Genomic DNA, 25,290 nt, shown 5'->3' on the forward strand with positions numbered 1-25,290 from the left:
TCCATCAGTAGTATGGTTCCCAATTGGTGCTGGGAGCTGTAAGATCGCCCCTGGCAGAGTTCAGATTTGCATCAGCTCCTTGAATATTAGGGAGGAAGGATAGATGTGTGGAATAGACTTGGGCTGGTAGAGGGTGTGTCTTTCCACTTTGACCCTTTGTAAGGGTGGCAGAGCATCCTTTTTCTCTGCCTTTGTTTCATGGCTTATTTTCTGGCTCACATAGTATTTTCATTTTAGATGTTCATACCTTCCCATGGTAGTACTTCTGCACATTGATCTACTCATTTCATAGCCTGTCTCGCGAGAATCAGTCTTTCTGTGGCTTACAAATTATCTCATGTGCTAAACCTGTTTATTAGTCCTGTGCAAAAGCTAGTCCCCTGGTCAGGTGCCAAGTACATTTTAGCAAATATCTTTATGAAATAGAGACACGGCCTGTTTCCGGACATAGTAGTGTCATGTAGTGTGAGAAATTCACACTGGACATAGTAGTGTCACGTAGTATGAAAAAATTGAGACCAGGCAGCAGAGGAGCCTGCAAAAGTGGAAAGCTTATAGAAGACTAACTTTTAGGTTACTGGAATTTTTCAGTGCCCACTTGAGAATAGGACATAAGTATCTTGCTCTGATTTCATGATTCCTTGTCCCCACTGATTGCCTGTCTGATAGTAAAGAATCCAACCCCCAAATCAGTTGCATTTGCATAAATAATTATTTCAGCAAAATGTATTAATCATTATATGAGTGATAAGTACTGAGGCTATAGAGAACAAAGAGGTGTAGTTTTTGTTTTCATACAGGGCGCCTCAAATAGAGAGGTATGAGAAAGTTACAGTGCTCCTTAATTCAATGAGTTTAGAATCTAGTAGGGAAGTAAGTCATAGACAAAAATAACCAACACAGACAGAGCATTATAATTGTCATTAGAGAGACCTAAAAAAGTTCTGCCTGGGTTCGTCAAGAGGATTAAGTGATGCTTCGAGGAAGAGGTGGCACCGGAGAGGCATCTTGAAAGGTTATTGGATTTAGACATGTGTTTGTGGGAGTGGGGAAGAAAGTCCAGATCATGGGAATTTCATGACAGAGTCAGCAAGACAGAGATAGAGATATATGGGATTTGACTAGATAAAAGGGAAGAATCATACTGTTAGCATGTAGAGGATATTGAAGAAAAATGCAGTATATGACTAAAACAATAGGCTTGTGATAGATTTTAGAAATCCTGAAAAGTATGCTAAGACACATGGTATAAATCAGATTTCTAGTTAGTATTATCATTCTGAAAGTCATTGCATGGAGGCTGTCTGTAGAGAGAAATAGTTAGAAACTTTTACTTTTAATGAGGAAAATGCAGATGAATGATGTGTTTTGGGGTAAGAATCTGGCCACTGAATTGTACTGCACTCATACATAATCAAAATAAAATGGTTTAGGTAACTTCTAAGATGGACTTCCAGTGTCCAATAAGCCATGTTTTTTGTGTTTTTTTGTTTTTTGTTTTTTGTTTTTTCAAACAACCTTGTACACTAGGCTACCTCTTTTTGGATACAATAGCAACAGTGGAGGAGACCTGAATTCGATTTCTGCATTAAGTAATTTTGTAACCTTGACCGAGTCATATAACTATTCTGAGCCTCAGTTTTTTCTTTCAGATGAGAATTATTTCTTTCAAATGAAATAGTTAATAAAATGACATTTTATAAGGCTCGGTTAAGTACAAGTAAATGACCTGGTTGCTTAATTGGTAAAGAATCCTCCTGCAATGCAGGAGACCCAGCTTTGATCTCTGGGTTGGAAATATCTGCTAGAGAAAGAAATGGCAAACCCACTCCAGTATTCCTGCATGGAATAGACAGAGAAGCCTGATGGGCTACAGTCCATGAGATCTCAAGAATCAGGCATGACTTAGTGACTAAACCACCACCACCAAAGTACAAATAAAATCATATCCATAAAATTATTTTGAAAAAAAAGGTGAATGCCTTATACAGTCAAATTCTTGATATCCTAAGCATCTGAAGACTCCAGTTTTCAACCTGCATCTCCACACTGACTTGGTGATTACTTAGATTTAGATTCAAATCTAATCTAGATTTATTGACTAATACCAATGTTAACAACAGTGCTTAACAGTTGTAACAAAAAAGCTTTTAAAAATTATGTATTTATTTGGCTGCCTTTGGGTCTTGGTTGCATCATTCAGGATCTTTCATGGAGGTGCATGAACTCTCTAGCTGTGGTGTGTGGGCTAAGTTGTTTCTCTGTGTGTGGGATCTTAGTTCCCCTACTAGGGATCAAACCCCTGCATAACAAGGCAGATTCTAAACCACTGGACCACCAAGGAAGTCCCAAAAAAGAAATTTTAAATGACCCCTGGAGGGGCTGGCCCCTGACCTCTGTTCCCTCACTAGTGTCTCTATGTAATACCACGAATAAGCTCCATCACAGGGAAGAAAAAATTGTAGGAATTCAGAAAGGATATCAATGTACTGATTGTTACAGAATCCCAGAGAAGATAATAATAAATTCTCTCTGGGTTGCTGGTGAAAGTTACAACTAGGAGGTGACATGTGAGCTGTGTTTGAAGGGTCAGTAGCATGGCGAGGGAGAGCTATTTAGGCAGAGGGACAGGGTGGCAATCTCTTAGATGCTGAATAGAGCAGGTGTAGCAAGAAGTGAAGATAATGCCAGACTGTGTAAGGAATTTTGAGTTCAGAACGGTGTTTCAGGTAGCATCTTGGTGATTTCAAAATAATCTCTTCTTTCTTATTTTTTCAGGTACTTGGATTTTTGTTGTGTTGGGAAAAAAATCAGCTATACCTGCACTGGTATCATAAGGTAAGACATTTGAATCTTCATAGGAGACTGAGATCAGCACTGCATGCGCCTCTTTGGCACTAAGGGTTAATGCAGAGCTTCCCCTTTCTTTGCCTCCCTTAGAAAGAAGCAATCTGGTTACACTGTTTCAACTAAAATAATTCTGTTTCCAACAGATGAAACTGGCTTACCAAACAAACTGAACCCAAACTGAATTTTTTCCCACTACTCCATGTTAAAACTCACTCTGTGACTCTGTTCTCTCTATCCCCATAAAATCTTGGGCAAGCTCCATTATTTTCCCAGTCCTTTAGAGTCACAAGAACTTTCTCATTTCAGTCATTAGGAATTTCAATTCATTGTAGTAGACTGAACTCCAACTTTATGAGACTTTTCCCTTCCCCTGTTTCACATGACCCAGGCCTGGGAACCTGCAGTGATGGAAAGAGTATGATTGTCTTTTACCTTTATTCCAGCGTATGGATCAGGGGAAGGAGAGATAGGGTGAAAGAACACAGTCCCACAAGGAGGGGTTAGTTTCATCAGGACCAAGTAGATGCAGTTTTTGGCTCTTAATCCTGTGGATTTTCCCTTGTGTATTTTCAAACACCTTACCACTAAGAACCTTGACTGCAACTCTCTTGATACACTCAATACTTGTCTTCCTATACTCCCTGAAATTTCTTTGTTGAGTTCCTTTGACTATCCCTTAGTTTGGAACCATTTAAAATTACACTAGAAGGGAAGTGGGTAGAATGAGTTAGGAGCTTGGGATTGACATATATACACTATTAATAACTATATATAAGTTAGATACCTAATGAGAACCTACCATATAGCCCAGGGAACTCTAATTATTACTCTGTTGCAACCTAAATGGGAAAGAAATCCAAAAAGGAGGGGATGTATATCTATATACAGCTGATTCAATTTGGTGTATGGCAGAAACTAACACAACATTGTGAAGCAACTATATTCTGATAAAACTTTAAAAAAATAAATAAAAAATAAAATTATACTAGCAGTAACAAATGATCCATATCTGGTATGAAGAAGCAGGCATCACTCACCCAACATCTAAAGACATGCAGCTCATTTCGAACATTTCCTCCCTTATCTAGTTCTGCCATAGGCTTGAGCATCTCCAGCAGAGCCTCTTGCTATTTATAGACTTTTTCAGGCATGGTTTTGATAACATACTTTGTGTTTTCTCAAATCACGGAACATGTCAAACTGTTGAGTGTTTGCCTTAAATTTCCTTTTACACAAAAGGAAAGTATGAACTGAAAATATAAACTTAAGAATTAGGATGAATGGAAATTAAAGTCATAGGATCATACAGGGAAACAAAAAATTGAAGACTGAACATATAGGCCTTACTGAGATTCCCACAGGTTTTGGAGTTGGGACACCAAGAGCAGTTTGTCACTACCAAGGGTCCCTGTGGGTTAAAACATTCTGATTACCATTCCAGGCTTGTGTCTATTACAGAAACCATGCTTACCCCATGGAAAAGAAATGCAAAAAAGCAAAATGGCTGTCTGGGGAGGCCTTAAAAGGTGAAAAGCAAAGGAGAAAAGGAAAGATATAAGCATCTGAATGCAGAGTTCCAAAGAATAGCAAGAAGAGATAAGAAAGCCTTCTTCAACGACCAATGCAAGGAAATAGAGGAAAAGAACAGAGTGGGAAAGACTAGAGATCTCTTTAAGAAAACTAGAGATACCAAGGGAACATTTCATGCAAAGATGGGCTCGATAAAGGACAGAAATGGTATGGCCCTAACAGAAGCAGAAGATATTAAGAAGAGTTGGCAAGAATACACGGAAGAACTGTACAAAAAAGATCTTCATGACCCAGATAATCATGATGATGTGATCACTAATCTAGAGCCAGACATCTTGGAATGTGAAGTCAAGTGGGCCTTAGAAAGCATCACTACCAACAAAGCTAGTGGAGGTGATGGAATTCCAGTTGAGCTATTTCAAATCCTGAAAGATGATGCTGTGAAAGTGCTGCACTCAATATGCCAGCAAATTTGGACAACTCAGCAGTGGCCACAGGACTGGAAAAGGTCAGTTTTCATTCCAATCCCAAAGAAAGGCAATGCCAAAGAATGCTCAGACTACCACACAATTGCACTCATCTCACATGCTAGTAAAGTAATGCTCAAAATTCTCCAAGACAGGCTTCAGCAATACATGAACCATGAACTCCCTGATGTTCAAGCTGGTTTTCGAAAAGGCAGAGGAACCAGAGATCAAATTGCCAACATCCGCTGGATCATGGAAAAAGCAAGAGAGTTCCAGAAAAACGTCTATTTCTGCTTTATTGACTATGCCAAAGCCTTTGACTGTGTGGATCACAATAAACTGTGGAAAATCCTGAAAGAGATGGGAATACCAGACCACCTAATCTGCCTCTTGAGAAATCTGTATGCAGGCCAGGAAGCAACAGTAAGAACTGGACATGGGACAACAGACTGGTTCCAAATAGGAAAAGGAGTACGTCAAGCCTGTATATTGTCACCCTGCTTATTTAACTTCTATGCAGAGTACATCATGTGAAATGCTGGACTGGAAGAAACACAAGCTGGAATCAAGATTGCCGGGAGAAATATCAATCACCTCAGATATGCAGATGACACCACCCTTATGGCAGAAAGTGAAGAGGAACTAAAAAGCCTCTTGATGAAAGTGAAAGAGGAGAGTGAAAAAGTTGGCTTAAAACTCAATATTCAGAAAACTAAGATCATGGCATCTGGTCCCATCACTTCATGGGAAATAGATGGGGAAACAGTGGAAACAGTGTCAGACTTTATTTTGGGGGGCTCCAAAGTCACTGCAGATGGTGACTGCAGCTATGAAATTAAAAGATGCTTACTCCTTGGAAGAAAAGTTATGACCAACCTAGATAGCATATTCAAAAGCAGAGACATTACTTTGCCGACTAAGGTCTGGCTAGTCAAGGCTATGGTTTTTCCTGTGGTCATGTATGGATGTGAGAGTTGGACTGTGAAGAAGGCTGAGAGCCGAAGAATTGATGCTTTTGAACTGTGGTGTTGGAGAAGACTCTTGAGAGTCCCTTGGGCTGCAAGGAGATCCAACCAGTCCATTCTGAAGGAGATCAACCCTGGGATTTCTTTGGAAGGAATGATGCTAAAGCTGAAGCTCCAGTACTTTGGCCACCTCATGTGAAGAGCTGACTCATTGGAAAAGACTCTGATGCTGGGAGGGATTGGGGGCAGGAGGAGAAGGGGACAACCGAGGATGAGATGGCTGGATGGCATCATGGACTCGATGGACGTGAGTCTGAGTGAACTCCGGGAGATGGTGATGGACAGGGAGGCTTGGTGTGCTGCGATTCATGGGGTCACCAAGAGTCAGACACGACTGAGCAACTGAACTGAACTGAATGCTTACCTTGCTTCTGGCAGTGAGCGCTGCTACTTGGCCTCTGCCAAAGCAGAATCTCATCATTGCCTTTGAACTCAGGAAGCCGGTTTCTGTAGCAGCACCTCTCACCTTTATTCAGGCATAAAACATGGCCACTACAGTGCTTTTCAAGAATGCTGACACTTTCCTCACCAATGTGTTTCTCAGTGTCTTCTGAAACCTCCCATAGAGCCCAATATGAAGCAGGTTAGCTTATCACAGGTGATATTAATATCATTCCAGTAACCTTTTCTAAATAAATTGTTGGATTTTTTCTTCCGCATTACACCAAGAAATTGCTGGCATCCTAATTGTATAAAGCATGGGCTACTGTTGAGCCAAGGTTTCAGATAACCAAGCAATTAGAACCTCTTTGAGATGCATATTACCTGCTGCTGCTAAGTCAGTTCAGTCGTGTCCAACTCTGTGCGACGCCACAGATGGCAGCCCACCAGGCTCCTCTATCCCTGGGATTCTCCAGCCAAGAATACTGGAGTGGGTTGCCGTTTCCTTCTCCAATGCATGCATGCCTGCTAAGTTGCTTCAGTCATGTCCAAATCTGTGCAACCCTATGGACCGCAGCCCACCAGGCTCCTCTGTCCTCGGGATTCTTTAGGCAAGAATACTGGAGGCATAATACCTAGATGCTGGTATATTAACTTCAGAATCTTTGATAAATGCACACATATCAATAAATCCAGGCTGATTTAATATTACTTTATTTTCTCCTTGTCTGGCATCCTTAATATTACATTTTCCCCCTCCTTGGCTAGCATTCTTTGAATTCATTCTGACACATTTTCTACAGGGTTTTGTTAAAATGCCTTCATCCCTTGAGGTATTGTGCGATCTAATTGCTGTTATGAATCCACAGCCAATGAAAAGTGGTGAAACCGGATATGAGAGGAGTTGAAATACCCTTGTTAGATAATTAATTTGGTTAGGCCTTTAAACCTGTGACCTTTAAATCTTCCTGGCAGGTGAGTTTCTTTAGGGCTTGGAATTTCGGTGTGAAAAGAGTAAACCTGGGTTGTCCCTTATTGTCTCACCCTTACTTCTCCTACATAGTCCAAAAGTCTGTTCTTTACATCTGTGTCTCTTTTGCTGTCTTGCCTATAGGGTCATCGTTACTGTCTTTCTAAATTCCATATATATGCTTTAATACACTGCATTGCTGTTTCTGTTTCTGGCTTACTTTCACTCTGCATAATAGGCTCCAGTTTCATTCACCTCATTAGAACTGACTCAAATGTGTTCTTTTTTATAGCTGAGTAATATTCCATTGTGTATATGTACAACTTCCTTATCTATTCATCTGCCTATGGGCATCTAGGTTGCTTCCATGTCCTAGCTATTGTAAACAGTGCTGCGATAAACACTGGGGTACATGTGTCTCTTTCAGTTCTGGTTTCCTTGGTGTGTATGCATAGTGGTGGGTTTGCTGGGTTGTATGGCAGTTCTGTTTCCAGTATTGGATGGGGTCAGGAGGGGGGTGGGAGGGGATTTCAGGATAGTGGGGCACATGTACACCCATGGCTGATTCATGTCAATGTATGGCAAAACCACAACACTATTGTAAAGTAATTATCTCCAATTAAAATAAATAAATAAAAAAGCAATCACATAACTAAACCAAAAAAAAAAAAAAAAAAAAAAAAAACAAAGAAGAAGAAATCTGAGAGGAAAGGATTAGTACCAGGCCTAATAGTGTATTCCCTTCTGCCTAGGCATGTTCAGAAAGCAATGAATGATATCAATCAAAACTCTTTATAAATAGCTATAACCCAACCTCCTAATAAATGTACTAAAGATATTTATTAGCCAAAATACAATGGAGAGTCCTTATCTATGAAAATTTCTATACAACAGGATTCTAACCTGTTGTATCTAGGTTGCTTGCAATAAATAAACCTGGAATTTATAGATTTGTAAGTGGGAGGCATGGCTGGCTGGAGTTGTATAGTTAACAGAATATATGAGAAAAGGATCCACCATAACTCAAAGATTCCTTCTGTGGAGAAATGTTTCCACATACTTTGCTCAAAACACACCTCACATTTTAAGTCCCAGACCAGAATGTATCCTAATATAAGAGAGGAAAGACCTTTATATGAGTACCTACATTTCACAGATTTCTCCAAGGAAAACTGTTTTATCTGTACCTTGCGTGTGTGCGTGTATGCGTACTAAGTTGCTTAATGCCTTAAATCGTTAGTAAAGCTTCGTGTTGAGTAAGATCACAGAATCATAGGAGATTCATGTGAGTCTGATTTGTCTATTAAAGTTTGCATTGTGACGCATTTTTTTTCTGATAAGTTATTTAAGATTTTCACGTCTACGTGGATCTATATATAGAAGAGTTTGGACTGTAGTTTTTGTTTCCTGCAATGCCCCTATTGAGTTTGAGTATCAGTGCTTTTGCTGGCTTCAAAAAACAAGTTAGAGAAAATTCCCTCTTTATTCTCCTGAAGAGTTTGTTAAAGTTGAAATATTTCCTCCTTCAATGTTTGAAAAATTAACCATTGAAGGCAGCAAGTCCTAGAATTATTATGTGAGTTATTTAAGATACAGAATTATGGAAGGAAGGAAACCCAAGCACTGTCTAGGAGCTACACAGATATAGAGAACTCTCTATTTGAAGGGAAGAAGTTAAAATTATATCTTCCTGGTCTCAGTGTTTACCTATGGCTAAATATAGTTTTCTGGCCAGCAACTTTTTTCATCTGTTCACCAAATATTTATAGAAAATTCACTGTGTCAGACATCCTAAAGACAGCAAATATATAATCATAAACAAATATCATCCCTGATCTCATGAAGCTTATAGTCTATTTGGGGAAAACATATATTGAACAAAATACTGTTTACCTGAGATTGTATTGAGTCGTCTTTTTTTTTAAAGCAGTGACTATCTGTAATGCTTAATTTTGAAACTGAATGAGACCTGCCACGCAATGTTGAGGGCCAAGCAGATATGGAGATAATAAATCAGTAAAAGAATCAGACCACAAAGCTGTGTAGGTTTTTTTTTTTTTTCCAGCCATGCTGCATAAAGCAGCAAGGAAGGTAAATTGTTAGATCCATGTACTGGCACCCCACTCCAGTACTCTTGCCTGGAAAATCCCATGGACGGAGGAGCCTCATAGGCTACAGTCCATGGGATTGCAAAGAGTCGGACATGACTGAGCGACTTCACTTCACTGTTAAAGAATGGTTAGATTAAAAAGATGAGGTAATGAGGTCCCTGAAATTGTGAGTACATGTTTCCCAAGGACAGTTCTGATCCAAGTTTAGTGCTTAGAAGTCAAGGTGTTCTTTTTATTTCCCCAGATCCTGATTCTGATAACGATTCTGTTTTGCTCACTTTTGTTGTGGATTTTATTAACTTACTGGAAAGATAGGTGGCTCACCATTGGGCTGTCATTGCAGGTAAGCACCATCCTTAGTTGTAGCCCTGTCTGTCCAGATGTGTTTAGGCTGACTTTTGAATTTTCTCCCAGATCTTTTCTCCCTACATACACCTGAGCAGCATATCTGTGATGATTTTGCTTTCGTGGCCTGTGGCTATCTACTTGATTCATTTGGAAGGAGAAGGTATGTCCTGTGGGTGGAACCTTTCCTGATTCTTCCAGCTCTGGCTTTAGCTAGTGTACTTCACTCAACCAAACAAGCTTGGTAGATAGCCAGCACTGTAGCTTTTAGAAATTCATTTAGCTTGTTACTTAGGCATGCTCCTTCTGGTCAAACTCACAACCCTACATGGACTGTCATAGCATTTCTTTGATCAAACATACCCTGTTCTAAAGAAGGATTCTCCTAGAAAAATGAGAATTTTCTCTCTGTTATTACAGATTGACTGCCTGGGAATAAATTGGAGTAGTTTTAGGAATGGTAGAGGAAATTTTAATTTTTGTTGAACAGTGATGGTACAAGTCATAGTTCTTTTAGGTTGTATTCCAATACTACTATTTTCAACTTAAGAATGAGGTTTGATGCATGATACTGGATGCTTGGGGCTGGTGCACTGAGATGACCCAGAGGGATGGTACGGGCAGGGAGGAGGGAGGGGGGTTCAGGATGGGGAACACGTGTATACCTGTGGCAGATTCATGTTGATGTATGGCAAAACCAATACAATATTGTAAAGTAATTAACCTCCAATTAAAATAAATAAATTTATATTAAAAAAAAAGAACCAGGTAAAGATATCCCCTGGATACATCTTGGTTCTTGAAAGCAGCCCCTGGTGAGTTCCTGTCACATCTGAGGACTTCCACAGAAGCAGAAATGTCTCCCTCTGCCACTGTTTCCTCTCCATTCTTTGCCTTCATATCATGGAAACAAAGAATCAGAGCTGTATGTGAAACTATTTTGAGAATGGAGTTATCTCTCAGCGCCCTTACTGAGAAACTAGGAGGGCTTTCTGTCTCTCTTTTTTACTGATGGTTAGATAGGGAGTGCTTGTTTCCTGAGTTGTGCAAGAATGCAGGAAAGAGAAAAACTCAACTGTTAGTGCTGACATTGAGTGTTCGTACATGTGGGTATGTGTACATGGCCAGTGAATTTTAGGAAATTTTTTTGGGAGCAAGAACTTAAAGGGGACAATAATGAATTCTTTTCTTTTTCATTTCCTGAATTTTAGCTAGAATGAGAAGATTCCAGATTACAAGTATTGAAAGAAAAAGAAACAAGAGGTGTAACATGCACACAAAATTGAGAGGTTAGAGCTGGCAGATCTAAACTTGAAAGTGACATAGGTGGTAATTTTTAAATGTTCAAATGGGTAAAATCCTCAGAGTAAAAATCCTCTAAAATAGTAAGTGTCGGGGAATGGCCAGTGATAACAGGTATTATGGTCAGGCTGTATATGTGTGTGTCTCAAAGAGGGGTGGAAAGAGAGAAATATCTATCATTTACTGAGGATCTGTGACAAGTCAACACTGTCATATCAATTATATGAGATCGATGTTAGTAGCAAAATAGCGCCATTATTCAGAATGAAGAAAATGAAGACCCAATAGAAGTTAAACAACATGCCTGAGTTACAAAATTAGAAAATAGTAAATTCTGGCTTTGAATGTGGATTTCCTTCAACTAGTGTCTCTTCCACTATCACTCCCTGTCTTCAACACGGGGTATTTTAGGCTGACCTTTGAGGGTCTGAGGGCTTTCTCAGAACCAACCAAACTCCTCCTCCTTCTTAGAAGTTTTTCCTTAACATTCCCTGTCCTTCCCACCTCTTGTACAATTCATTCCCTTGTAAATTTGCATTTATAATAATTTTGACTTAATAATAAACTTTTATTTGGATAACACTTTTTTTCACTTTCAAATCACTGAAAGAATATGGGGATGTGACAGAAATTGACAGTAAATCAGAGAGTCTGTAGATGCAGTGAACCCATGTACTAAGTATTTACTTGCTGTTCTTTTGAGGATAGCTACTTGCTTGGGATGGTTCGCCATTTTTCTTTTCTTTTTTGTCACTTTCTCCTTCCAACTTTTTCAGCTTTACAAGTGGCTATTGGGTTGCCCTTTGTTCTTATACTTTTGTGTCTCTATGTGGTGCCATTTGGGATTTATTCTCCCTGCGTTCAAGAGAAGGATAAATTAGGGCCCAAGCCAAACTTCTTCGGACATAGAGGTGCACCCATGGTAGGTCTGAGCATGATGGATGTTGGTGAGTAAAGGTGTGCATGGGTATGGAGGGCACATCAGATCCTTGGAACTCCCTGGGAAAGTAAAGGAGTTGACTTGAGATGACAAGAATAAAGAGTTAAATGTAGAGATTGGACTTGAACCCAGGTCACCTAATTTTCTGTACATTTCTCTTTATTGTGCCTCAGTGACTTTGCCTCAGATGAGCAGAGTCTCCAAATCAGATTTGAACAAAGAGCCAAGGAAGCCAAACTCTCTTCCTAAAGTCCTTTCTTACTGGGCCCCCTCCCTACCCTAAAAGGGATGTCAGCAAAAAAGACTGTGAGATTAAAGGCCTGATGTCCTTTTCTTCCACAGCTGGGGCCTGAGAATACCATCATGTCCTTTGAGAAAGCTGTTGAACATGGGGCCCATGGACTGGAGAGTGATGTACAAATAAGGTAGGAAAGAAGGGACCAGGGTGGGAGGAGAAAAGACCAGTGGATGACTCCAGCCTGGCCCAAGCTGTAGAGAGGGCAAACCCTGGGAGTTTCTCCCTTAGTCACCTGGCACATCTGCACATAACACAATACATGGATCACTTCTCCTTTACAAACCACGTGTCTGCGTCTCTACATTGTCAGTCACAGGCTTATAAATCACACACTCTATATAGTCTCCACACATAGCTCAAATCTTGCCTCCCTGCAAACATGCTTGGAGCTTACCTCTGTGCCCTACCTTAGCAATCTATTTAGCTAACATTTCCTAGGCATTGCCTGTATTCCTACTATATCCTTCTTCTGAGTGAGAGGCAGATGAGTGAGAGAATCGTGCCTAAGAGCTGTTTGCAGCCAGTGAAGGAGACATGGCATGTTTACACAGTATAGGACCATTTGTGGTGAGTGAGTGCCTTGCAGAGAAGAGTAAGGCAAATGCAATGGAACCTCAGTGGAGGAGGAAGAAGCCACCTCTTTTGTGAAAAATGATCTATGTGCTCAGAACAGTGTTTGGGTTGAGCCTTGAAGGAAAAATAGTATTTTCCCAAGCAGTTATGGAGAATGAGAATATTCTGGGCAGAGGCAGCAGCTTAGTCAAAAGCATCCAAAGGAGGAATAGCAAGTTTGTAGATCCGTGAGCTGGTCTGTATGGATGCCAAGTGTAGTCCATTTTGGGGACGTGAGGGGCCTATGTGAGGGGGAAGGTATGGCTGCAAGGCTTACTGAGACTGGATCACAGAGATCCCTAAATGTGTACTGGGCAGCCATGGTAGGTTTTAGAGAATAGATTAGCTTATTGTTTTAGAAGGACTTGTCTGAGAATGTGTGAGGGAGAATCATTCTGGATTTGGGCAGTAGGTTCTAGCAATGTCCAAGGGACAACAAAGGAAGAGTTGGATCATAGCAGGAATGAGGACAAAAAACACATGCTTTTCTGTAGAATGTATGTCCTTGGGCAGCCGAAAATAGAGACGAACCGTCGGATGGTTATATTAGAGAATGTGGCATGTACTACTCCCTTCCCAGTCTTCTGTGAGGCAAACAGGAAAGAAATGAACATCCTATTTCACAGTGAAGAACTGTGAATTCAAAGAAGAGAAATGTATTGCTGAGGACGTAAGGTTAAAATGTACATGATAAAGCCAGAATTAGAACTAGATTCCCTGACCCCAGACTTGTGTTCTTGACATTACCTAGCAGTGATGTTACCCAGCTGTTCCATGCAAACTGTCTGAATCAGATGGAAACTGGACGTTCTTTCAGAGCTTCTGGCTTCATTGTGCAAGTGCCTCATGGTCATGACCTAATGTGGTCATGATGCTGAGACAGTGAGCTCCTGGCACATGGACTTGCTCTCTTGTCTTGTGACTTCAACTTCAGTGTAGATGATCCTCCCAACCCTTTAATTTCTCTGTGTGTTGATGTCTTCATTTCCGAAGTCTACTTCTACATACCTCCATCATCCATATTGATGGTCATAGTTTATACTTCATCATTAGTAAAAATTGCATATCACTCAGTCTAACCAGAACAGGAATACCACAGAAGTACCTAGAACAGGAAAATGTAATGTCAAGAATTGCTAAGTAGTAAAAAGCTGTTAACTAATAAAAGAGGAAAACAGGGCAGTGGAAATGCACAAGTAGCAGCTCTTAGAACTTCTGCATATTCTACGTATTCTTTCCAAGATTTACAAACACATGAAAAAAAATTAAAAACTGGAAAAAATTCACAAAACTTCTGACAGAAGACTCTGAAAGGTGAAGAGATGAAGGTGGACTGGCTGGGTTCGTAAGAGTGAAGGAACTTCCTAGTATTAAAGCAAATAACCTGTTGGTAATTTTTGTTTTTTCCCTCATATATCCTGACATGACCTCTGAAGAGACCTGTACAGAAACACCTACAGCTGCAGAGGGGGAAAAAAAAAGCCCCACAAAAACCTGCTTTTTCTAGCCAAAGAATTGGCATTAGGATCACCCAGCAGGCTATAAATGTTTTGACCATACCAGTCTCACTCAGGGCAACACCGCAGAAAAGCACTCTCCTCTTTCTCACAGCTTGAGGCTGTGGCCCTGAAGGGTATGAGGAGATCCCTGTGATGACTTCTGCCCTTATGTCAGCGGTGGTACTCCTCTCTGGTCTCTGCCCACTTAAAAGTAGAGGGAGGATTACTGAGAGACATTTTCTAGAGAAAGTGATTTTTTTCTGGTAAAATATATTTAACATAAAACTTACCATGTTAACCATTAATTTTTTTTAATTGGAGTGTGGTTGGGCTTCCCAGGAGGTGCTAGTGGTAAAGAACCCGCCTGCCAGTGCAGGAGACATAAGAGATATGGGTTCGATCCCTGAGTTGGGAAGATGCCCCGGAGAAGGGCATGGCAACCCACTCCAGTATACTTGCCTAGAGAATCCCATGGACAGAGGAGGTTGGCAGGCTACAGTCCGTAGGGTTGCAAAGAGTCTGACATGTCTGAAATGTCTTAGCACTCATAGTTGATTTGCAGTGTTGTGTTAGTTTCAGGTGAATCTGGTATACATATACATTTCTCTACTCTTTTTATTGTTTACTCACTAAGTCATGTCTGACTCTTTTGTGACCCCATGGACTGTATCCCACCAGGCTCCTCTGTCCATGAGATTTCCCAGGCAAGAATTCTGGAGTTGATTGCTGTTTCCTTCTCTAGGGTATCTTCCTGACCCAGGGATCAAACCCACATCTCTAGCTTTGCAGGCAGATTCTTATGGCTGAGCCAGCAGGGAAGCCCAATCTACTTTTCAGTGCACAGTTTAATGGCATGCAGTATGGTCACCTGTTTTGCTACCGTCACCACCATCCGTCTCTACAGCTTTTCATCCTCTCAGGCTGAAACTCGGTACCTGCTCAATAATAGCTCCTTCATCTCCCCCCACCCAAACCCTGACAACCACTATCCTATTTTTCTCTATAAATTTAAGTATTTTAGTTACCTCATATAAGTATAATTGTTCAATATTATTTTATGTCTGACTCCTTTCACTTTGAAGGTGGGTGAAATGAAAGTCACTCAGTCATCTCCGACTTTTTGCGACTCCATGGCTATACAGTCCATGGAATTCTCTAGGCCAGAATATTGGAGTGGTGGCCTTTCTCTTCTCTAGGGGAATCTTCCCAACCCAGGGATCAAACCCAGGTTTCCCGCATTGCAGGTGGATTCTTTACCAGCTGAGCTAGCTTGGAAGCCCAAAGGGATGAAAGTGAAAGTCACTCAGTCATCTCCGACTCTTTGTGACTCCATGGACTATACAGTCCATAGACTTCTACAGGCCAGAATACTGGAGTGGGTAGCCTTTCCCTTCTCCAGGGGGTCTTCCCAACCCAGAGATTGAACCCAGGTTTCCCACATTGCAAGCAGATTCTTTTCCAGCTGAGCTACCAGGGAAGCCCCATTTCACTTTGCCAAATGACAAATTCATCTATACTGTAAACGGATGACAGAATTTCCTTCCTTTTAAAAAATTCTGTTAAAAAGCATGTAAAATTGACCATCATAAATGTCTTTAAGTATCCAGTTCAGTAATGTTAAGTATATACATATTTCTGCAAAACAAACCTCTGGAACTTTTTTGTCTTGCAGATCTGAAATCTTGTACCCATTAAACAACTTCCTTTTCCTTCTTCTTCAGTCCTGGATAACCACCATTCTGCTCTTTGTTTCTATGAATTTGACTATCTTAGATATGACATATAGGTGGAATCATACAGTGTTTATCTTTTTGTGACTTTTATTTAATTTAGCATAATGTCCTCAAGGTTCATCCATGTTGTGGCATGCAACAGAATTTTCATCCTTTTTCAGACTGAATAATATTCTAATGTATATATATGCCACATTTTGCTTATCCATTTATTTGCTGAAAACATTTGGTTTTCTTTCACCTCTTGGCTATTTTGAATAAGGGTGCTATACATGAATGTACAACTATCTTTTAAAGAACCTTCTTTCAGTTCTTTTTAGTATATATCCCAAAGTGGAATTGCAGGATCACACAATAATTCTGTATTTAATTTTTGGAGGCACTACCATACTGGAGAAAGGAAGTCTAAAAACCTGTATATAAAATCCTGTGCAAATCTTCATGTAACATGCACATGAAATCACACAGACAGAGCAGAAAATTTAATAATTAAACATTGGTTTGGAATACCATCCATGCTTTAGATTGACCTCTGGGTAGTACATAAAGACCAGAGAAGCACTGCAAAGCCTCTTTGAAAACTAAATTATAATTTGAACCACAGCCTATGAACATGAGCCAATACATGTATTTTGAACCAAAATCTGAAAGTGAAGTTGCTCAGTCGTGTCTGACTCTTTGTGACCCCATAGACTGTAGTATACCAGGCTCCTCTGTCCATGGGATTTTCCAAGCAATAGTACTGGAGTGGACTGCCATTTCCTTCTCCAGGGGATCTTCCCAACCCAGGGCTCAAACCTGGGTCTCCTGCATTGTAGACAGATGCTTTACCATCTGAGCTACCAGGGAAGTCCAAAATAGGTTAACTAACTGTTAAAAGCAATTTCAACAGGAACCAGAATCTCCAAATATTCTTAATGGCCAGGATATGATCCAAAAATTTCATCATACCAAAACCTACAAAAATCTCAACTTGAGCAAGAAAGGGTAATTAATAGATGTCAACAGCAAAAGAAAGAGGTGTTAGAATTATTATCTTAAAAAAAATTAAAGCATCTATCATAAAATTTCTCTAACAGAGAATTATGATGCTAAGAGCCAACTCAGTAGAAGAGACCCTGATGCTGGGAAAGATAGAAGGCAGGAGGAAAAGGGAATGGCAGAGGACGAAATGGTTGGACACCAACCATTGGGTAGACATGAGTTTTGGCAAACTCCAGGAGATGGTGAAAGTCAGGGAAGCCTGGTGTGCTGTAGTCCATGGGGATGCAAAGAGTTGGACAAAGTAAGTGAAAGTTGCTCAGTCGTGTCCAACTCTTTGAGACCCCATGGAGAAGTCCATGGAATTCTGCAGGCCAGAATATTGGAGTGAGTAGCTGTTCCCTTCTCCAGGGGATCTTCCCAACCCAAGGATCGAACCCAGGTCTCCCACATTCCCAGCAGATTCTTTACCATCTGAGCCACCAGGGAAACCCAGACTAGTATCTGACAAAGTTAGTACCTAAGACTCACTCTGTGCTTAGTCGCTCAGTCATGTCTCACTCTTTGTGACCCCATGGACTGTAGCCCAAGAGTTGTATGTGACTTAGTGAATGAAAAGCAACAAATAGGTAGATTAAAATAAAAGAATGGAAAAAATATACAAGTCAGAGATGGAGTAGTTATATTAATATTTGACAAAGTAAACTTCAGAGCAAAGAAAAACAGAAGAAACAAGGGGCATTACATAATGACTTTGAAACAGTAAATTCATCAAGAGGGCATAACAATTCTGAATGTATATGAACCCAAGAATAGAGCTCCAATGTACATAAAGCAAACCCAACAAATCTAAAGGAGAAATAGATAAACCTATAACTATAGTTGAGAACAACACCTTTCTTTTAGTAATTGATAAAAAGACTAAACAAAACTATTAAAGATACAAGATGGTGCTGAACTATGCCATCAGCCAACAGGATCTACGTGACACTGATAGAACACTCAGTGTAGGAACAGCAGAAGACATGTTCTTTCCCAGTGTCTGCAAGTCATATAATATAGACTGTATCCTGCCCCCACCCACCAAAAACCCTCAGCAAATTTAAACGTACTGAAATCATACAGAATGAGTTCTCTGACCACAACAGAATCACACTAGAAATGAATAACAAAGTTAACAAAATCTCCAAACACTTGGTAACTAAACAAATCCACTCCTAGATAATTCATGAGCTAAAGAGAATGTCTCCTGTGTTTGACATGTGATTTGCAAAAATTTTCATTCTTTTGTGAGTTTTCTTTCATTTTCTTGATGCCATTTGATTTTGACAAAGACACAGGGCAATTCATTGACCACTGCCTCACACCATATATATATATATATATATGTATAAAAGTTACCTCAAAATGCATCAGTGATATAAATGTAAGAGGTAAAAGCATAAAACTCTTAAAAGAAAATACAAGGGTAAATCTTGAATTTCAGAGTGAATAAGAGCCAAAAGTTGGAAACAAACCAAGGATCTATCAGCAAGTGAATTAATAAATAAAATATGGTGTGTATATATTTTTTCATATATATATATATTTTAACAAAATATTATTTATCCATAAAAATGAATAAAGTCTGCTACAACAGGGTTGTTACAATATGGATGAACCTTGAAAACAATGTGAAAGTGAAAGTCACTCAGTTGTGTCCAACTCTTCGCAACCATGGAGTTTTCCAGGCCAGAATACTGGAGTGGGTAGCCTTTCCCTTCTCTAGGAGACCTTCCTGACCCAGGGATCGAACCCAGGTCTCCCTCATTGCATGCAGATTCTTTACCATCTGACCTATCAGCAAAGATGAAAACAATATGCTAAGGTGAAACAATATACAGTAGGCAAATTTGTAGAGACAGAAAGTAAACTAAATTACCAGGACAAGGGGGTGGGAGGACTGGGTGTTACTTAGTGGTTACAGAGTTTCTGTTTGCAGTAATAGAAAGTTTTAGAAATAGATAGTATTGATATTTGTATAACATTGTGTATGCAAGCAGTGCCACTGAATTGAATAGTTAAAATGCTCTTAAAATGGCAACTTTTATGTTTTATATATTTTACCACAATGAATATAAATGAAAAAAAAGGTAAACACTGGAAGAAAAACAGCCTTTTCAATGGAGTCCCAGAGCAACTGGACATCAGATACAATAAAAGTGACCCTCAACCTAATCCTCATGGTCTAGAAGGGAAATAAGTACAAAAGTTGAAAACTGATTATGGCGTTCTTAGACTTTATACTAAAAGCACTATCTGTGAAATGAAAAAAAATCATAAAGGGATCTCAAAGTAAAATAATTCTGTTCTGTGAAAGATCTTGTGAGGAGTATATAAAGAAAAAGTATCAGATGAAGAGGCAATATTTGTAAAATACATATCTGACAAAAGGCTTGTATCTAAAATATATAGGAAACAAACTCAACAGGATAAAAAAGAATTCCAAACAACTCAGTTAGAAAATTCATGAACAGTCATTTTACCTGAAGGATACACAGATAGCAAATAGGCACATGAAAAAATGTTCACCTTCATTAGGTACTAGGAAAATGAAACTTCTCTCACTACTCACATATCAGAATGGCTAAGTTTAACAAGTAGTGATATCTCCTAATGATGGTGGATAAACTGGATCACTTACACGTTACTGGTAGAAATGTAGAATGGTATAACTGCTCTGATAAGTTTGGTACTTTCTTAAAATACCAAATATGTACTTACCATATAACCCAGAAATCACACTACTGCAAATTTATTCCAGAGGGGGAAAAAACTTGATGTTCATACAAAGACCTTTATGTTAATGTTCATAGCAGCTTTATTCATAATGAGCAATATCTGCACAACCCCATTGTTCTTCAAGAGGTAAGTGATCAAACTGTTATATCCATACCATGAAATGCTGCTGCTGCTGCTGCTGCTAAGTTGCTTCAGTCGTGTCCAACTCTGTGCGACCCCAGAGACAGCAGCCCACCAGGCTCGCCCATCCCTGGGATTCTCCAGGCAAGAACGCTGGGGTGGGTTGCCATTTCCTTCTCCAATGCATGAAAGTGAAAAGTGAAAGTGAAGTCGCTCAGTCGTGTCTGACTCCTAACAACCCCATGGACTGTAGCCCACCAGCCTCCTCCGTCCATGGGATTTTCCAGGCAAGAGTACTGAAGTGGGGTGCCATTGCCTTCTCCGACCATGAAATACTACTCAGCAATAAAAAGGAATGATCTAGTAATACATGCAACAGTTTGGATGAGTCTCATGGGAACTGTGCTGCATGAAAAAAGCTACTCTCTAAGGGTACATACTATATGCTTTCTTTATTATATAATTTTCAAAATGATAAAATTAAGTGATTGGAAATAAATCAGTGGTTGCCTGGAATGATGAAGGGGAAAGAGCATGGTGGCTGTGGCTATAAATGATAAAAGATTGCTCTCACATCTTTACTGCTTTGCCTCTTGACTGTGGTGGTTGTCACCTGAATCTGTCCATGTGATAACATGAGCACATACACATACAAGTATATGTAAAACTAATGAAATTGGAATAAGATCAGTGATTTTATCAATATCAATTTCCTTGCAACATTGTACTATAGTCAGACGTTCGGTTCAGTTCAGTCGCTCTGTCGTGTCCGACTCTTAGCGACCCCATGAATCGCAGCACGCCAGGCCTCCCTGTCCATCACCAACTCCCGGAGTCACTCAGACTCACGTCCATCGAGTCAGTGATGCCATCCAGCCATCTCATCCTGGGTCGTCCCCTTCTCCTCCTGCCCCCAATCCCTCCCAGCATCAGAGTCTTTTCCAATGAGTCAACTCTTCGCATGAGGTGGCCAAAGCACTGGAGTTTCAGCTTTAGCATCATTCCCTCCAAAGAAATCCCAGGGCTGATCTCCTTCAAAATGGACTGGTTGGATCTCCTTGCAGTCCAAGGGACTCTCAAGAGCCTTCTCTAATACCACAGTTCAAAAGCATCAATTCTTCAGCGCTCAGCCTTCTTCACAGTCCAACTCTCACATCCATACATGACCACTGGAAAAGCCATAGCCTTGACTAGACGGACCTTAGTCGGCAAAGTAATGTCTCTGCTTTCCATATGCTATCTAGGTTGGTCATAACTTTTCTTCCAAGGAGTAAGCGTCTTTTAATTTTGGCTGCAGTCACCATCTGCAGTGATTTTGGAGCCCAAAAATATAGTCTGACACTCTTTCCACTGTTTCCCCATCTATTTCCCATGAAGTGATGGGACCGGATGCCATGATCGTCATTTTCTGAATGTTACTGTTGGGGAAATCTCATGGTATTATTTCTTACAAACCCAAGTGAATCTACAGTTACCTCAAAATAGAAATTTTTAAAAAGAAAAGAATGCCATCAGCTTAAAAAATCCTCAGACAATCTGATTCTAAATTTTATAGGAAAGATAGGGGAACTAGGATAGCTATACCAATACTGATAAAGAAGAATAAAGTTAGAGGAATTGCACTATGTGATTTCAAGACATACTGTCTAGCCACAGTAATATGAACAATGCAGTAATAAAGAATCAGACATGCAAATCAGTTCAACAGGATAGGGATTCCAGAAACAGATCCCAGTACATAACCCCGTGTATGTGTTTTGTTTTTTTAACCAAAGGTTGAAGATCAGTAAAATAAAGACGGTCTTTCTAATAAAAGGTGTTGGAACACTTGAACTTCCATTGTGGAGGTGAGAGTAGTGGAGAACCTCATTCTTTACCTCATGCCTTATACAAAAAGTAGCTCAAAATGAATAATAGATCTAAATGTAAAACTCCAAAACTTTGACAAGAAACCATAGGAAAAAAAATCTTTGTGAGCTTGGATTAGGTGAAGATATGATACTACAAACATGTACCATAAAGAAAAACTGTAAAATTAAACTTTATGAAAATAAACATTTGTCTTTTGAAAGACCCTGTGAAGAAACAAAATGCAGACTGGGAGAAAATATTTGCAAACCCATATGCAGCATAGGACTTGTATGTAGAATATAAGAATTCTATCAACTGAACAGTAAAGAAACAAGCCCTTTATAAAGTGGGCTTCTAATGCTTTCTTGGCCCTTCACCCAAGAAAATACACAGATGGCAATCAAGAACATGAAAATATGGATAGCATCATTAGCCATTCAGTCGCTAATCGGTCACATCCAACTCTTTGCGACCCCATGAATCGCAGCACTCCAGGCCTCCCTGTCCATCACCAACTCTTGGAGTTCACTCAGACTCATGTCCATCGAGTCGGTGATGCCATCGAGCCATCTCATCCTCTGTTGTCCCCTTTTCCTCCTGCCCCCAATCCTTCCCAGCAGCAGAGTCTTTTCCAGTGAGTCAACTCTTCGCATGAGGTGGCCAAAGTACTGGAGTTTCAGCTTTAGCATCATTCCTTCCAAAGAACACCCAGGACTGATCTCCTTCAGAATGGACTGGTTGGATCTCCTTGCAGTCCAAGGGACTCTCAAGAGTCTTCTCCAACACCACAGTTCAAAAGCATCAATTCTTTGGTGCTCAGCTTTCTTCACAGTCCAACTAGAGAAGAGCAAATTAAAGTCATCATAAGATATCACTACACACAAATATAATGTTGGAAAAAATATATTGGCTAGCAAATGCTGGCAAGGATGCAGACAGCTGAATGAATCTCTTATATATTGTGGAGGATTGTAAAATAGTGTAGCCACTCCAAAATATAGTTAGGCAATTTCTTATAAACTTAAACATTCACTTACCATACTAGCCACATTTAAAAAATTATTTATTTTTAATTGGAGGATAATTGTTTTACAATCTTGTCTTGATTTGTGCCATATATCAACATGAATCAGCCATAGGTATACATATGTCCCCTCCCTCTTGAATCACCCTCCCACCTCCCACCCCAACCCACTCTTCTAGGTTGTCACAGAGCACCAGGTTTGAGCTGCTTGTATATCATACAGCAAATACCCACTGGCTATATATTTTACATATAGTAATATATATGTGTCAATGCTAGAGTCTCAATTTGTCTCACCTTCTCATTGCCTCACTGTGTCCACAAAGTCTGTTCTTTTTTGTGGCCCTGCAAATAGGTTCATCAGTTCCAGTTTTCTAGATTCCATATATATGCATTAATTTATGATATTTGTTCTTCTTTTTATGACTTCACTCTATATAACAATCTCTTAGGTTCATCCACTTCATTTGAATTGACTTGAATATGTTCCTTGTTTTGGTTAAGTAACATTTATATATATACCACAGCTTCTTTATCTGTTCATCTGTTGATTTATCTAGGTTGCTTCAATCCTAGCTATTCAATCCTGCTATTCAATCGTAGCTATTGAATGTTTGTACACATGTGTATGTGTATGTGGCCAGTGAATTTCAGGAAATGTTTCTGGGAGCCAGAACTTAAAGGGGACAATGATGAACTCTCTTTCATTTTCTGAATTTCACCTAGAATGAGAAGATAACAGATTACAAGTAGTGAAAGAAAAAGAAACAAGAGGTGTAATACGCTCAAAGTTTACAGGTTAGAGCTGAAAGGACCTAGGTGGTAATTTAAAAATGTACAAATGGTTAAAATCCTCAGAGGACTAAAATTGTTAAGTGTTGGGGAATGCCCAGTGATTACAGGTATTATGGTCAGGCTGTGTGTGTGTGTGTGTGTGTGTATGTGTGTGTGTGTGTGTGCTTAAGGGAGGGGTGGGGAAGAGAGAAGTACCTCCTGAGAACCTGTGATAAGTCAGCACTGTCCTCTCAATTATATGGGATGCATGTGTCTTTTTCAATCATGGTTTTCTAAGATTATATGCCCAGTAGTGGGATTGCTGGCTCATATCATAGTTTTATTCCTAGTGTTTTTAAGGCAGCTCCATACTGTTCATTATAGTGGCTGTATCAGTTTACATTCCTGCCAACAGTGCAAGAGGGTTCCCTTTTCTTCGCACTCTTTCCAGAATTTATTGTTTGTAGACTTTTTGATGATGGCCGTTCTGACCAGTGCAAGGTGATACCTCATTGTAGTTTTGATTTTCATTTCTCTAATAATAAAATTTTCCTGTGTTTATTTGGCATATCAAGAGTTTTCTCCAACAACACAGTTTGAAAGCACCAATTCTTTGGCACTCAGCTTTCTTTATGGTCCAACTCTCACATCCATACTTGACTACTAGAAAAACCATAGCTTTGACTAGATGGACCTTTGTTGGCAAAGTAATGTCTCTGCTTTGTAATATGCTATCTAGGTTGGTCATAGCTTTTATTCCAAGGAACAAGCATCTTTTAATTTCACGTCTGCAGTCACAATCTGCAGTGATTTTGGAGCCCAAGAAAATAAAGTCTGTCACTTTTTCCTTTGGTTCCCCATCTGTTTGCCATGAAGTGATGGGAACGCATGTCATGATCCTCATTTTTTGAATGTTGAGCTTTAAGACAGCTTTTTCTCTCTCCTGTTTTTCATCAAGAGGCTCTTTAGTTCCTCTTTGTCTTTTGCCATAAGAGTGGTGTCATCTGCATATCTGGGATTATTGCTATTTCTCCCAGCAATCTTGATTCCAGCTTATGCCTCATCCAGTCTGACATTTTGCATGATGTACTCTGCATAGAAGAAATAAGCAGGGTGACAATATGCAGCCTTGATGTACTCATTCCCCAGTTTGGAACCAGTCTGTTGTTCCATGTGTGGATCTAACTGTTGCTTCTTGACATGCATACAGGTTTCTCAGGAGGCATGTAAGGTGGTCTGGTATTCCCATCTCTTGAAGAATTTTCCACACTTTGTTGTGATCCACAGTCAAGGCTTTGACATAGTCAATGCAGCAGATGTAGATATTTTTCTGGAACTCTCTTGCTTTTTCAATGATTCAGTGGATATTGGCAATCTGACCTCTGGTTTCTCTGCCTTTTCTAAATCCAACTTGAACATCTGGAAGCCCTCAGTTTACATACTGTTGAAGCCTGACTTGGAGAATTTTGAGCATTACTTTGCTAGCATGTGAGATGAGTGCAATTGTGCTGTAGTTTCAACAACTTTGGCGTTGCCTTTCTTTGGGATTGGAATGAAAACTGACCTTTTCCAGTCCTGTGGTCAATGCTGAGTTTTCCAAATTTGCTGGCATATTGAGTGCAGCACTTTTCCAGCATCATCTTTTAGGATTTGAAATAGCTCAACTGGAATTCCATCACCTCCACTAGCTTTCTTT

The 25,290-nt window shown here is 39.8% G+C and overlaps 1 protein-coding gene across 1 annotated transcript in view; it reads left to right on the plus strand.

Moving 5' to 3' along the window:
* The window catches only part of LOC102183767 (glycerophosphodiester phosphodiesterase domain-containing protein 4-like), a 116,755-nt gene that overhangs the window by 17,000 nt on the left and 74,465 nt on the right, over positions 1-25,290 (plus strand). The window contains exons 4-9 of the mRNA XM_018042672.1: positions 2,779-2,838; positions 9,579-9,677; positions 9,749-9,842; positions 10,891-10,968; positions 11,758-11,903; positions 12,264-12,346. Coding sequence (XP_017898161.1) covers positions 2,779-2,838; positions 9,579-9,677; positions 9,749-9,842; positions 10,891-10,968; positions 11,758-11,903; positions 12,264-12,346 — 560 coding nt within the window. The remainder of the gene's footprint in view (positions 1-2,778; positions 2,839-9,578; positions 9,678-9,748; positions 9,843-10,890; positions 10,969-11,757; positions 11,904-12,263; positions 12,347-25,290) is intronic.

Source organism: Capra hircus, chromosome 29 (genome assembly GCF_001704415.2).
Source record: "Capra hircus breed San Clemente chromosome 29, ASM170441v1, whole genome shotgun sequence".
Lineage (NCBI taxonomy): Eukaryota > Metazoa > Chordata > Mammalia > Artiodactyla > Bovidae > Capra > Capra hircus.